The sequence below is a fragment of the Artemia sp. Qi Xiang Cuo genome, chromosome 2, assembly GCF_049724085.1.
Source record: "Artemia sp. Qi Xiang Cuo chromosome 2, ASM4972408v1, whole genome shotgun sequence".
Lineage (NCBI taxonomy): Eukaryota > Metazoa > Arthropoda > Branchiopoda > Anostraca > Artemiidae > Artemia > Artemia sp. Qi Xiang Cuo.
This window is the reverse complement of record NC_142795.1, coordinates 50,126,841-50,142,465: the sequence shown is the minus strand read 5'-3', so window position 1 is coordinate 50,142,465 and position 15,625 is coordinate 50,126,841. Positions and strand designations below refer to the sequence as shown.

The following is a 15,625-nucleotide window of genomic DNA, read 5'->3' as shown; positions in this document are numbered from 1 at the left end:
TGTACCCCCTTCCGATCTTCTAGGATCATTTTTTCGATACAATCACCCCCGGGACAAAAAAAAAAAAAAAAAAAAAAAAAAAAAAAAAAAAAAAAAAAGAAACATCTCTGATCTGTCTTCCGGCAAAAATAGCAAAATTCCACATTTTTACAGATACGAGCTCGAAATTTCTATAGTAGGGTTCTCCATTTTGTTCCATTTAGCCATTTTGTTCAACGTAGTTAAAAGTTCTGGAAATTAGGTCATTGAAGATGGCAACCCCTCCACAGGCCTCAGGGCAAGGGTTGTAAGTTATGCCCTGGGGGCTTGTAAGGTTTTTTACAGAAAGTGTTGTCGTAGAAACTTCAAAAAGGGCTCATTCGATTGAAAATTGAAAGGGCTAGTGCCCTTTTTAATAGTTGAAAGTGATTGGAGGGCAACTAACCCCCCTGTCACGCCCACCATTTTGCCGAACACATCCAAACAGTATTTTGAGATAGCCATTTAGTTCAACGTAGTTGAAAGTTCTGGAAATTAGGTCTCTGAGGATGATAACCCCCTCATAGCCCTCAGGGCAAGGGCTGTAAGTTATGTGCTGGGGGCATATAAAGTTTTTTATAGAAAGCGTTGTCGTAGAAACTTCCTAAAGAGCTCATTTGATTTTAAATTGAAAGGGCTAGTGCCCTTTTGTCGGCAAAATACAAGAAATAATTGGTTCTGTTCGTTTTAAATTTTAGGGGGCAACCCTTCATATATGAAATAATTTCTGTTCGTTTTTCAAATAATATGTTTCGTTTTTCACAGAAAATTCCTCCATGGAAATTTCATCCTCTGAAAAGTTCACCCCCAGGAACTTCCATCCCAATGGGAAATTCTCCCCATAGACAATCCATCCTCAGAAGATCTCCTTCCTCCCTTGGAAAATGTTGGTATACTTCCCTATAACAAATACTAAACGTAAACAATGAGCAAATTTCATAACTTGCGGCCCTTCCTCTGGTGGTTCTGAGGGGTCATGTTATCTTCAAAGACATATCTATTGTACCTTTCAACAATACTGAACAAAATGGCTATCTGTAAATTTTGATCACAACTTCCAGGAAAAAGGGCGTGGGACGGTGGCTAGTTGTCCTCCAATTTTTTGGTCACTTAAAAAGGGCAGTAGATCTTTTAATTTTTCAAGCTCTCTTGCGAAATTCTAGTACCATTGGTTCGATATGATCACGCCTGGAAAAGGCAACAACAACAAATAAACACGAATCCGTGATGCTTCTTCTGGCAAACACTATAAAATTTCATTTTTATAGATAAGAGCTTGGAATCTCGACAGTAGGGCTCTCTGATGGCGTGACTTCCATTAAAATTATTTGACTTTTATGGGGTGTTTTTCACCTTTTTCGAAAATTTGGCAAATTTTCTCAGGCCCACTAATGGGTAACACTATACTTAAAAAATATTATATATTTGGAATCAGCATATTAAGCTAATATTTGGTACATCTTTTGGTATCAAAATTGATTCCGGATCATCAAGAATCTATTTTTTTTTTGCTAACTTTTTATTTTCTGTCAGTAATGCTTGATAAATAAATGTTTTGCCAGACTTTTGGAAGCCGAAAGCGATTGTTGAATAAAAAGGTGCCTGATTGTCTATTATCTTGACTGTAACGTAAAAACAAGAATAAATGAAATCGTTTACAAAGAAAGAATACAAACTTGTAAAGAATTTCAAGAGTATTTGCAGATAGTTGTCTGCGGGAAAGAGCAAGCAACTCCGAAAAATAATAACGTTTGTAAAAAAAATTAGTAAAAAATAAGCAGTTAAGGAAATTTAGTGCTAGACAAGTAGTTTTAATAATGATTTGGTAAAAAATGTAATTTTCTTTCTAAAAAAATATCTATCCAGCGGGGAAATATTCTATTTTATGTCATAAATTTGCAAAACATGTCCCTTTTATGTCCCAAATTTCTAAAAAATTTCCCTTTTTGCCCTATTATGTCATTATATCCTGGCACACAGGAAAATGTCCATTGGACATGAAATATGTTCAGTTGGCAAACCCTGCTGGGCGGACTCGCAACGCAACAGGACTCGACCGCAAAGGCTCCATTGCAATGTTTGGTATCCGAAGACCGGACATTACGAATTCGAAGTTCTTTGAATACGATTCCACAAATTCTCATTCTAGCTGGAATTTTCAAACCGTTCATGGTAATTAACGTAAGTAAAGAGCAACCGTTGTCAGTTGAAACCAAAATTTCATAAAAGGGAATTGGTACTCGTTTAGAATTGGGCAACACAGGAGAAGTGAAGTTTCGTTAATGCTACTGATATAAAACAAAATAGGATAAAAATATAATAGTTTAGAAACAAATTTGGGCTATATATTTGCACATTAGGGGGGGGGGGTGTTGCTGTTAAAGCATAGCATATATTAAGTACGTAACCTAACCTAACATATGTACCTTTTTTGCCCCTTAAACCCCAAAAAACTGAAGTTTAAATATTTTTCGCAGAGTGAGCAATACCTCACTAGGCAATGAAAACCTGTTTTTCAATAGCATCTTTAAGATTCTATATGTAGTTCTTCTCGCGTGTTGCCCGGATTCTAAACAAGTACCAGGGAATTTTGAAAGCAGCATACGAATCAAAAGAATTGCGCATCAAAAGAAAAAAGAGTTAGTACTTCCAAAGTTATTAGCATTAAGAACTTTTCTATACTTCGCAAAAAAAGTTGAAAACACTCCCAATGTGGATTCCGATCTTAAGGAAAAAATGCACCATTCCCTACATCAGTAGTTTTGGCTTTTTTATATGGAAAAGCACGAAATTTTCTATTTTCTTGAGAAAGGAGGGTTGTGGGTACGTGTTTATTCGTTTTTATTTTCGTTCAGAATCTTATCAAACAGGTAGTCACAGAATGTTAGGAGAAGGCTGATTCAAGCAAAAATTTTGAGTGTGACAGAGATTTCACTCCAACATGGTCCTGTCTTCGGCCATTTTTCGCCAAAAAACTTTCGCCTCAATAGGACCAAAACCCAAACGCAAAAAAAATAAGGTAGCCAATTATTTTTAATCCATAAAAAAAAACTTGTATAAACCCCCCCCCCCTCGAAGTTCTTTTTTCATTAGTATTGCATAAAAAAACAAGATTTTTCAAATGGTCCAAAGTAAGGAGCGATATTAAAACTTGAAACGATAATAAATTATTCCTTAAAGAGTGCCACCTCTTTAATCCCCGTGCTCTTTACGGTAGTTCTAGAGTGTTGTGCCAAAAGCATTTACGAGTGGAACAAATGTAGTTAATGGTTAATTGCAAGTCTTTTTTTGTCCCCTTTTAATACAATATCCAGGGTTACCTGAAATGTGAGGAGGGTAACTGTCCCCTCAAATCTGACTCTTTAAATTGAAGTTTAATTTGCAGGGCAATGATTCGAGAATATGAGCTCATTTAGTGTGGTTATTTTTCGAAGTACAGTATGATTGTCAAAATATACTGCCGTCTTTACAATATTAAATATATAAAAACTAATTTTTTTAACTGAAAGTAAGGAACGACGTTAAAACTTAAAACGAACAGAAATTATTCCGTATATGAAAGGGGCTGTCTCCTCCTCAACGCATCGCTCTTTACGCTAAAGTTTTTTTATTGTTTAAAAAAATAGAGTTGTGAGAAAGTCAAACTTTAGCGTAAAGAGCGAGGCGTTGAGGAGGGGACAGCCCCCTTCATATACGGAATAATTTCTGTTCGTTTTAAGTTTTAACGTCGTTCCTTACTTTCAGTTAAAAAAACTTGTTGTTTTTATTTAATTTTTGAACGTTTTTGAATTAATGCAGGTTTTGATTTTGGCTCACCGTACATGAATAATTAAAACAAAATTTCCATATTATATTTGGTTAAATGGCTTTCTCGAAACTTGTTTAATTTTATTTACGAACGTTTTTATTAGTAATAAATATACGTAACTTAGAATTAACTTACGTAACGAACTTCTATATTCATAAATTTTTAACACGTATATTAGGGGGTTCGCCCCTAGTCAATACCCTGCTCTTTAAACTATAGTTCGAATTTTTTTTTCCAGTTCTTTAAAAATGACCTCTTAATCACAGTCAGTTGATCAGTTGAAAAACTTGTTTTTTTTTATTTAATTCCTGATCTTTTTCTTTAATAATGCTGGGAAATCCGGCGCCCCCTTCATAGCAATGTCCCTTCCCCCATGAAAACTTCCTTCATGGAAAGATCCTTCCATATAGCCCCCGACCCTCTCCTTCCCCCACCTACCAGAAAAAATCTCCTCTGAAAAAGTCTGTATACTTCCCAATAACCAATACTATATGTTAACATTGAGTAAAGTTCATAACTTTCAGCCCTCCCCCTGGGGACTTTGGGGAATCAAGTCATCCTAAAAGACATTTTTATCATATTTTCGACCATGCTGAACAAAATAGCTATCTCAAAATTTTGATCGGGTGACTTTGAGAAAAAAATGAGCGTGGGAGGGGGCCTAGTTGCCCTCTATTTCTTATGGTCACTTAAAAAGGGCACTAGAACTTTTAATTTCCGTTCCAATGAGCCCTCCCACGATATTCTAGGACCACTGGGTCGATACGATCACCCCTGGGAAAAAAAAAAAAAAACAAACAAACAAACAAACAAACAAATAAACACGCATCCGTGATCTTTCTTCTGGCAAAAAATGCAAAAATCCACATTTTTGTAGATAGGAGCTTGAAACCTCTACAGTAGGGTTCTCTGATACGCTGAATATGATGGTGTGATTTTCATTAAGGTTCTATAACTTTTAGGGGTCTTTCCCCCTTTTTTTGAAAATCAGCCAAATTTTCTCAGGCGCGTAACTTTTGATGGGTAGCTCTAAACTTGATGAAAGTTATATATTTGAAATCAGCATTGAAATCTGATTCTTTTGATATATCTATTGGTTTCAAAAACCCGTTTTCTAGAGTTTCGGTTACCATTGAGCCGGGTCGCTCCTTACTTACAGTTCGTTACCACGAACTGTTTGATTAAATATATAAAAACTAATTTTTTAACTGATAGTATGGAGCGACATTAAAACTTAAAATGAACATAAATTATTCCGTATATGAAAGGGGCTGTCTCCTCCTCAACGCATCACTCTTTACGCTAAAGTTTGAATCTGTTACAACTCTAATTTTTAAAACAATAAAAACTTTGGCGTAGAGAGCAAGGTGTTGAGGAGATGATAGCCCCTTTCATATACGGAATAATTTCTGTTCGTTTTAAATTTTAATGTTGCTCCTTACTTTCAGTTATAAAACTTGTTTTTTTATTTAATTTCTGAACGTTTTTCAACTAATTTGGCTCACCGTACATGAAAAATCAGCACCAAATTTCCATATTAATTTTGGCAGATATATTCCGTATATGTAGGATTGCCCCCTCCTCAATTCCTTGCTCTTTACGCTAAAGCTGTTAGCACTTTTAAAACAGCTTCTATTCCAATTAAATGGCTCCAATGTTTCAGTAGACGCTCTTAAAAAATTGGGACAAACAGTCAAACTTTAGCGTAAAGAGTAAGGTATTGAGGAGGGGGCAACCCTTCATATATGAAATAATTTCTGTTCATTTTTCAAATAATATGTTTCGTTTTTCACAGAAAATTCCTCCGTGGAAATTTCATCCAACGTAAATTGCACCCCCCCCCCGTCAAATTCCCTCCAGGCAGTTCCATCCTCGCTGAGAATCCCCCTTCCTGTAAAATTGGTCGCGGACGATTCAGCCTGAAAAATGATCCTTAACATTCTTTCATTTCAATAAGACTTTAATCTCTAATCAGTTTCACAATCACTCAAGAAATGCCCCCTTCCGTGGAAATTATTTCCTGGAAATCAAAACACGCGGAAAAGAGCCCCTGGATAATTCCCCTGGAACATCTTCACATGAAAAATTTGGCAAAGAGAATCGAAGACAATTAAAAAGAATTTCGTATAGTAATTCTGTCAAATCCCCCCCATTGTAACATTTCCCCTAGAATATTCACCCCCTCCCCAATAATTCTTCCTGTAGAATCCGCCCAAAGCACACACACACCCCGCCAAAAAAAATGTCTGTATACTTCCCAATAACAAATACTATATGTAAACAATGGGCGAAACAATGAATATGTCCCTTGAGCATCCACTCATAAAAAATGAACTAGTATGAAAGCGCAAAAGTCATAAAAACATCTAAACAATAAAAAACTAATTGTCGGAGCTTAAGGCTCTTCTTCCTACGAGAGTTCCACTTGACAGGTATGGTCGGCATGAGGGTCAGCATTTTCATTTCTTTTGGTAGCTTTTTGCCAATCAGAGTATTTCTAACGTATGTCATAAGGTACAATCCAGGAGTCAAGCGACGTAGCGGAGCGCTAGGTAAGCTGGGTTGCCCTTCAATCAGAGGGGTGACATCCCCAAAGGCATAATTACTGTACCTTTCAACAATGCTGAACAAAATAGATATCTATAAATTTTGATAGGATGCTGGTTTTCGGAACTGATAGGCGGGGGAGGGGGGGTGCCCTCAAATCACTTTTGACTATAAAGGGCACTAAACTTCAATCAAATGAGCCCCATCTGAAGTTTATACCACTACCCATTCCATAAAACCTTATATGCCCCTGGGGCATAACTTACAATCCTTGCCCCAGGGCTCTAATGGGCTGTGTAAACGCTGAGGGCATTGTTATATGTTCCTTGGACCATTTTTGACAAAATTTCTATCTCAAAATTTCTGTTGGATGCATCTAGGGAAATGAATACGTTTGTGGAGGGGGGTGGCTCCATCCCTCTCCACCAAGGGTGGAGGGGGGCTTACTCCAAGGGTGGCGCGGCCCTTGTGTTTCAAGAATCGTTCTTAAAAAAAGTAGAACAACAGAATTCACACTAAAACGAATTGGTGTGACGAAAGTGATATCGACACCCCCACCTAACGTTGCGCTCGAGTGACAATGGTGCCCTTGGTCCAGTGCCCAAATTACATTAAAAGAACAGGTCATAATAAAAGCTTTCAATTTGGGAGGTTCAAGGAGGAGTCTTATGACTTGATCCCGGCGCCGCGCCGGTGGATCGACCGAACGCCGCCGATGAGAAGCCCAGTCGACCGCCTCCGAAGTGTCGCTACGCCGCCGGAAGAGGCGTTCGGTTGACTTTAAATTAATTTTGCGGCAATTCTTTGTTGCGTCAACCGCAAAGTCGGAGCTTTTCTTTCTCGTGTGGTTTAGTATTTTGATTTTCCTGATTAGAACTCAAGGAGGGCTTGCACTATCCCCGAATTTTCGGGTATTTCCCCGAAAATCTATGCGTCACCCCCAAAAAAAATTTGGTTCCCCGAAAATCACAAAATCACGGTGCTACTTTGCATAAAAACTAGACAGATGCAATATGCAATTGCAAATATTGCAATATACACAGTTCTTCATATGTTACCAAAAAAGTATCGTCTTTATGAAATGAGATTAAATCATTTCGAATGCAGTTTCCCAATTGCTATTTCTTACATCATTCGTAGTAAAAAATTTTGTTTTCAAGTTGAATAGAATTATAGAACGTATTCACTACTATTCATCTTCAGCCTTCAGTTGGATTTTGAAATTGATAGCCGACATTGTTTCTACAGCTGAATTTTAAGTTTGCAGAATTTTTTTTTCTTTTGCTGTTTTTAGATAAGATTTTTTTAATGTTTAATACTCAATTGTTGAACGCCTGATAGATTAAAGAAAATATAATCTTCTTTCTGAAAATTTTTTACCCCCCCCCCCCAAAAAAAAAAACAACCTTCTATTGAGACAAAATTTAGCTATAGACCAAGCTTTGTACAAGGTTGGGGAATTAAAGATTGAAACGGAAGTTAGCCCAAAAATATGATTCATAAAAATATTATAAATTATTGCCTATAAGGGGGGGGATAGGGGGCTTTCATTTTAAAATGATAGTACCTCTTTTTTTAATTGAAAAGCGGGATGCCAAAAAGATAATTATGTGTTTCATTTAAAGTGGAGACGGAAGAAAATGATATCAAATTCCCTGGGAAACCATTGAAATATTTTGATATAGGTATTTTAGGATTTCTTATAGGCTACTGGCCTAATTTGGCTTTTGTGTGTGTTCCCTTTTAATTAGATTCTTTGGATTTTATTGAATGCCACAACGAATCTATGACTCAGTTTTCCATAATTTGAGGTATATCAGAATAATTTTGACATTTTTGTTGTTGTCTTTGTACCCCTTTACTCATACCCTCAATTGTTTTTTTTCAAGGAGCTGTTTAACGTTATTTTGCGTGTTTGTTTGAACCCATATAGTGACCTAGTTAATTATTAAGTATTATTATATTATTTAAGTATTATTATATAGTATATATATATATATTATTTTTTTAATGTAAAGCTGAGACGGTATCCTATCAAGGTGGTATCCAGGGGGGGGGGGGTGGGGAGGTATTACATTTAATTGATAATATCTCAAAATTTTTTTATTGAAAGCAGGGATGCCAAAAAGTTGATTTTTTTTAAATTTAAAGCAGAAACGGCATCCTATCAAGGTGGTATCCTGAGGGGGGGGGGGTAGGGTACTATCATATTTAAATGATAATACCTCGATTTTTTGTTTTTTTTAAAGCAGGAATGCCAATAAGTTAATTTTTTTTGGTTATTTAAAGCAGAGACGGTATCCTATCAAGATGGTATCCAGAGGGGAGGGGGCATAGGGAGTTATTATATTTAAGTGATAGTACCTTGATTTTTTTTTATTGAAATCGGAAATGCCAAAAAATTGAAAAGTTGTAACAATATAAAAAGATTGTTGGTAGATATACTTGATAGCGCAATTTTATGGTTTTATCATCCAAAGGGAAAGAGACACATGTATCCAACCCGTTTTTTTTCTTATTGATGAAACGAGTTTACTTTGAAAACATTCATTCATAAGTACCAGGCAGATTCACACTAAAACGGTGTGACGAAATCGATATCGACATCCCCACCTAACGTTGCGCTCGAGTGACAATGGCGCCCTTGGTCCAGTGCCCAAGTTACATTAAAAGGCCAGGTCATAAGAAAAGCTTTCAATTTGGGAGGTTCAAGGAGGAGTCTTATGACCTCAGGGTACTAGATGTTGCAACGTTCTTACGTATCTACAGTTTTTGGAACATCAGAACACTTTTTTCAAAGCTTTGAAGAAAAGCAAAAAAGTCTATTTTACAAAGAAACTCTTTGGAGATTTCCATTGATATGACCATAGCAGAAGCTTTTGAGCCTGGGTGGGGATCAAAGAGGAGTCTTTGATCATTGGGGTCTTTGAGTATTTTGACCACAGGTGACTTATTGTTGCGACTTTCTTAAATTTAGTAATTTTTGTGAGCATTTGGAAATCAAAGCTTAAACTCAATAACTGATACTAAGTCTCCTAACATTTTGCTTGGATTAAAAGTGATGAACTAGGAAGAAAATCTCAATATCTTCTTGGAACTACTTCAGTCTGCGTATTACTTCATTTAATTACATTTAAAACGGATGAGCTTTTTTTGCCTAAGAAAATAATTGGCACTTCATTTTTCTTCATACCAAATAAACCATTAAGTGTTTTATTTTTCAGTGTAATTGAAGTGTTCTCATGTGAAGTGTTCATCATGTACTTTGCAATTTGATAAATTTACTCCTTTTAGATGCAGTTTATAATTTGGGTGATATTATTTATTTACGATTTTATAGTTTGGAATGAATCCCCAAAAGAAAAAAATCTATATTATCCAAAAGATCAGCCAAAAGCAATAAAAAAAGCAGCATTTCAGCCTTAGCCTACATGACATATTCTATAAATAAGCCAAAAAAACACTTAAAAATGTATTTTTTTAAATTGTTATTAAAAACCAGTTTTTAATACAAGGAAGGTTTTTTTAGGAATCCAAATGAAAAAAAAAAACAATCAATATCAGAGTCGCCCATTTTAACTGTTTTAAAGGTGACAAAACAGCTAAAGGCAAAGGGCATTATGAAAAAATTAAGCTACTAAGTTCAAACTTATATTCAAAGTTTTTGCCAAGATAACTGACGAATTTTGTGATACTGTATTTGAAGTTTTGTATGCAGTAATGCTCGATGAAAAAAAACTACTAATTTTGATATTTATTTATGTTAAGAATACATAGCTAATAGATACTTCAACTATTATACAAGGGTTCTGAAACGCCACAGTCATTTCGTTTCTACCAGATTTCTACTTCTCTTGATGAATAACGAAGAAGACCAGTTTCCAGCCAGCGACTTATGAAGTTTTGAACTCATGAATAGGCTCGAATCTGTTGTAAATTTAAGCTGTGATTTGAGAAAGCCTGATGAAAACATTTATGTTTGAGGTCAATATTGATCGCGCTGGCGGCGCACCGTCAACATCTTATCGGCGGCACGGCGCACTGTTTTTGGCCCTGTCGGCGCCGGTCTTCCCTCATCGGCGCGGCGCCGGGGTCTACTTATGACCTCAGGGTACTAGGTGTTGCAACGTTCTTACGTATCTACAGTGTTTTAAAAAATTCGATCACCCCACAAATGATGACCAAAAATATGCACAAATATAACAAATGTAGCATTTGGAATATTTTAACACTTTTTTCAAAGCTTTGAACAAAATCAAAAAAGGCTAAATATCCCTAACTACGCTTGAAAGCTATTTTAAAAAGAAACTCTTTGGAGATTTCCATGGATATGACCATAGCAGAAGCTTTGAGCCTGGGTGGGGATCAAATAGAAGTTTTTGAGTATTTTGACCACAGGTGACTTGTTATTGCGACTTTCTTGAATTTGGTAATTTTTGTGAGCATTTGGAAATCAAAGCTTAAACTCAATAACTGATACTAAATCTCCTAACATTTTACTTGGATTAAAAGTGACGAACTAGGAAGAAAACCTCAAAATCTTCCTGGAGCTACTTCAGTCTGCATATTATTTCATTTAATTACATTTAAAACGGATGAGAAGATAGCTGGTACTTCATTTTTCTTCATACCGAATAAACCATTAAGTGTTTTTTGTTTCATTGTAATTGAAGTGTTCTCATGTGAAGTGTTCATCATGTATTTTTCAATTTGATAAATTTAATACTTTTAGATGCAGTTTATAATTTAGTTGATATTAGGTATTTATGAGTTTATAATTTGGAATGAATGCCCAAAAGAAAAAAATGAATAATATCCAACAGAGCAGCCAAAATCAATAAAAAAAAAGCAGCAGTTCAGCCTTAGCCTACATGACATATATTATATAAAGAAGCCGAAAAAAACCTTAAAATGTATTTCTTTTTTTTTAATTGTTATTAAAAACCAGTTTTTAATGCAAGGAAGGTTTTTTATGAATCCAAAAGAGCAAAAAAAAAAACAATCAATATCCAAGTCGCCCATTTCAACTGTTTTAGAGGTGACAAAACAGATATAGGCAAAGGGCAATATGAAAAAATTAAGCTTCTAAGTTCAAAGTTATATTCAAAGTTTTTACCCAGATAACTGACGAATTTTGTGATACGGTATTTGAGGTTTTGTATGCAGTAATGCTCGATAAAAAAAAAACTACTAATTTTGATATTTATTTATGTTAAGAATAGATAGCTAATAGATATTTCAGCTATTATGCAAGGGTTCTGAAACGCCACAGTCATTTCGTTTCTACCAGATTTCTACTTCTCTTGATTAATAACGAAGAAGACCAGTTTCCAGCCTGCGACTTATGGAGTTTTGAACTCATGAATAGGCTCGAATCTGTTGTAAATTTAAGCTGTGATTTGAGAAAGACTGATGAAAACATTAATGTTTGCGGTCAACATTGATCGCGCCGGTGGCGCGCTGCCGACATCTTACCGGCGGCGCGGCGGCGGCGTGCTGTTTTTGGCCCCATCGCCGTCGGTCTTCCCTCATCGGCACGGCACCGGGGTCTAGCTGCAATCATGATATATTGTCCTTTATGTTGCACATGATATTGAATGTAGGTTCGAAAAACAGATCTAGACATATTATGCACTCCTTTTTTGCAAGAGTAAAGAAGTTGCAAAATACGGGACTTTATTTTGGTGCTGTGTAATACTTGCTACAAATTTAAAAACATGTGATGTACACCTCGTTGTGCAATTCTCTGTCTCAGGTGGAACAATTTAGTTATAATTACCTGAAATACCATTAATAATGCCATCGTGATAACTATTTCATTTCAAACCATTAGGATGAGTTTCTTAAATGAAAAAGGCCCAAAACAAAAACTAATCGAGAAAAGCCTTGAAACTCGCTTTTCTCAAAGTTTTGTTTTGCATTGAATGTGTTCGATTTCGCATGGCCGATCTGTTCTTATCAATTTTTATTTGTTTCAGATAACGGAAATATCAATTACGTTAGAACAAGTAAAGTTGTCACACACATCGGTAGGGTAAGTGTAATAATTGGATTATTTGTTATCTAGTGAATGAAGCTCAAGTTATCTGATGAGCTCTTAGTTTTGTAAGGAAAGTTGGATATGTGTAAAACGTGGCGTTGGTGAATATCAACATTGAATATATTCAAAAATGGAGTCTGATGAAGTAAAGAAGATGCGTGACCTTGAAGCGCTGCGTCATATCATTGCTCAGTGGAACTCCAATCGTTTGGATTTATTTTCGTTATCGGAGCCAAATGAGGTAAAAATGCTATTATATATTTTCCTATTGGATTTCACTCATAGCCACGCAAATACGGGTCCCTAAGGGCTCCCAGTTCAAAAGAGATTTTGTTAGTTGTTAATCTATATTTTTTCTTGGCTACAGTTTTAAGTTAAAAAAAAAACCGGTACAACCAATTACAAGTAGAAACAATAGGGAATTTTTTCTAAAGATAGTGGGATTCCAAACTCTAAATGACCTTAACGAAGTTCAACCAGGACTGATAAATAAAGTGAGGTGAGTCGATACAATTCATTCAAACGAAATAAAAATAATTAAATACACGCTTTCAATGCTAATCTTGCCTTTTTAGCAGCTAGCCTCAAAGGCTTTTTTTTAACAGGTTCACTTTTACGAGCTCTCTCGAATTGTGCCCCCCTTTGTCCAGCCGACAAGGCAGACACGAAGGCACACAGCTCGGTCCAATTATCTAAAGGAGGATATGCTGAAAACCGAGTACTTGAGGAACAGCTTCATCCGGCGTTGCACTTCTATCTGGAATGATCTTCCTGGGGATATTATCCCTGCAAATCCCTCTGTTGACACCTTCAAAAGAAGGTTCAATAGACATTTAAAACTTTGAGGCCATTGAACAAGGTAAATGAATAGCGGCATATCATATACTTTGAAGTACCTGGCGCCGTGAATATTGGAATAAAAATAAACTAGCATTGTCAATTGGTTTTGTAATATATTTTATTAGATCACTTTGATTAAATTTGTGTGTAAAGAATTTAATTAGTACCTTCCCAAATCCCTATTTAAACCAATATTATGATTTATTTTGAGTCGAATTTCAATTGATTTCCGAACAACCTGTTTTATCCCTAAACCATTACTAATGAGAGAGGATTTCTCAAAAAATATTGTGTGGCTGGGGTTATCAAAAATATGGCTACCTAAAGCAGAATCAAAGGATTTATTAGAATTTTTAGAATTTAACACTTTGTCTATGTCTTTTTTATGCTGTTGTAGGTGTTTTTCTAAATTCTGATGGGTTCTGCCAGCTTCTTCGTTGCTATTTACATGTTACATTCGTTGTTCTGACAATGCAGACTTCTTCCTAACTGTTCCAGATATAGCCATAGACTATGTACAAAACTACAGAAAATACTCTAGATGAAATTCTTAGCCTACTTTATGACATGCAGCAAGTTTCAAATCATTAGATTTTCAACTTTTTTCTATTTTCATCCATGTTTTAAATCTATTCTGAAAATATAATTTCGTTTGAATTCATAAAAATATCGTTGACAAGTTTCCAAACTTTTCAATATTTGAACAGCCTGAGGTGGAACGGTCTCGAAAAGTATAAAATTTTTTAAGGTACCTTGCCTTACTGTACACAATAATTAGGTTTTCAAATTTACCCATCAGTAGGCCTGTAATGACTGCTGCATTAAATTTACTTATGTAGCCTAATCTCTCATGGCAAATCCCATTAGTATCTAGAGAGAAGTTGTGACTAAAAACTACTAAAACTTCTACTGTAGTCCGTAAGATGTTTACAAGGAAAATGTTTTAACTAGAGCTGCTCCTACAGTAGTCCCTTCAGTCAAGTGGTGTTTAACAACCCATAACAGATGCATATGTAAAAAAGAGAAAATGGACCGATGACTAGCAGGTCCAATGTTTGCCTAAGTGTCTAAACTGCCACAATAAAGCTGTTTGTATAAGGAAGTAGAGCCTCAAAAACTAGAAAAGGAGCGGACGTGCCTGTTACTCAAATGCCTGCAAAATATATAAAAAAAATTGTGTAAAATATATCAATATGCGGACTAATCTGGGTTAAAAGTGCATATCCAAGCATAGAGCATAGCTCTACTTCTAGAGGAAAGCAGAATTCAGTAATCGGAAAATGAAACAGCAAGTGCATCAGAAGTAAAAAAATGTAATATCAGCTGAGTATTGCCTATGCTTAAAAGAGGACGAAACAAAAATTGAACGAGACTGATGCTTTTCATGCTCATTTCTTCCTTGAGTCCTTGACAAGGTTTAATTTTTGTTACATTGAAAGGGTCCTCAGAGTATCTGAATGTAATTTCTGCAGTAGGAATAGTTTTTTCAAACAGCCCACACACCTTAATATATTAAATAAGTAGTATAGGTTTGCATTTTAATACTAAGTAATGCTGTTTAGTATTTACGCTACTATAACTGTCTGCATACAAGGTGTTTAGAGTGTTTATAACATTTTTAAAACAAAACCCTGCGGACCTCGTATAGCCTATAATATTTTTGCAAATTTAGATGAAATCAGTTGTACACAGCCTACTTAAAATGAAGAATCCATTTCTTATCTGTTACTTACGGCTTTTTTTGCTCTTTGTTTGCGCAAATAAGACTGATGGACCGTGATTGTCACCTTGACTTTTATAATTTTAGCCTTATAAACATAAAAAAAAGGAAATTTGGACTTCGATACAATTAGAAATTTTTAAGATATTGAATGATGAAGAGATGTTTGAAGGGAAGCTGTAGGGTAGACAATAGGGAATGGAGAGCCGCGTGACAGGGAGTTGTTTTGTAAGGAGTTTGCCGCTAGAGAGATGTGGGGTGGGAAGTTGCGCGGCCTCTCGGTTTTGGTGCTTTGAACTAAATACGAAAATTATGCTATAGTGTTGCCTTAATGTATATACATAAGGGTGCAATGCATGCACCCTTATGTATTGATTTTTATTATTTTTTTCCCCGGGCCACATGGTTTGGAAGGGGACGTAGAAAGTTGAAAGTTCTAGCGCCCTTTTAAGGGCCCATAGTAGTCACTGGGTAACCAGACCCCCCCCCCCCCAGTAATATTTTTTTTTCAAAATGTTGTTCAAAATATTCGTTAATGAGGACACCAAGTTTAGCAAGAAAAATTTGGTTTTATCAATTCTTGCTTGAAGAATTTGTTGTTGTTTTTTTCTCTCGCTGATATGCTTCAAAATTTCAGAGCATGTAGACAGGG

The 15,625-nt window shown here is 35.7% G+C and overlaps 1 protein-coding gene across 3 annotated transcripts in view; it reads left to right on the top strand.

The window, feature by feature from the left end:
• cno (adherens junction formation factor afadin) overlaps window positions 1-15,625 on the top strand; it is a 148,239-nt gene that overhangs the window by 30,632 nt on the left and 101,982 nt on the right. For all 3 annotated transcript variants that reach the window (XM_089101622.1, XM_089101608.1, XM_089101615.1), the window contains one exon: window positions 12,352-12,654. In XM_089101622.1, coding sequence (XP_088957748.1) covers window positions 12,544-12,654 — 111 coding nt within the window. In that variant the 5' untranslated portion in view covers window positions 12,352-12,543. The remainder of the gene's footprint in view (window positions 1-12,351; window positions 12,655-15,625) is intronic.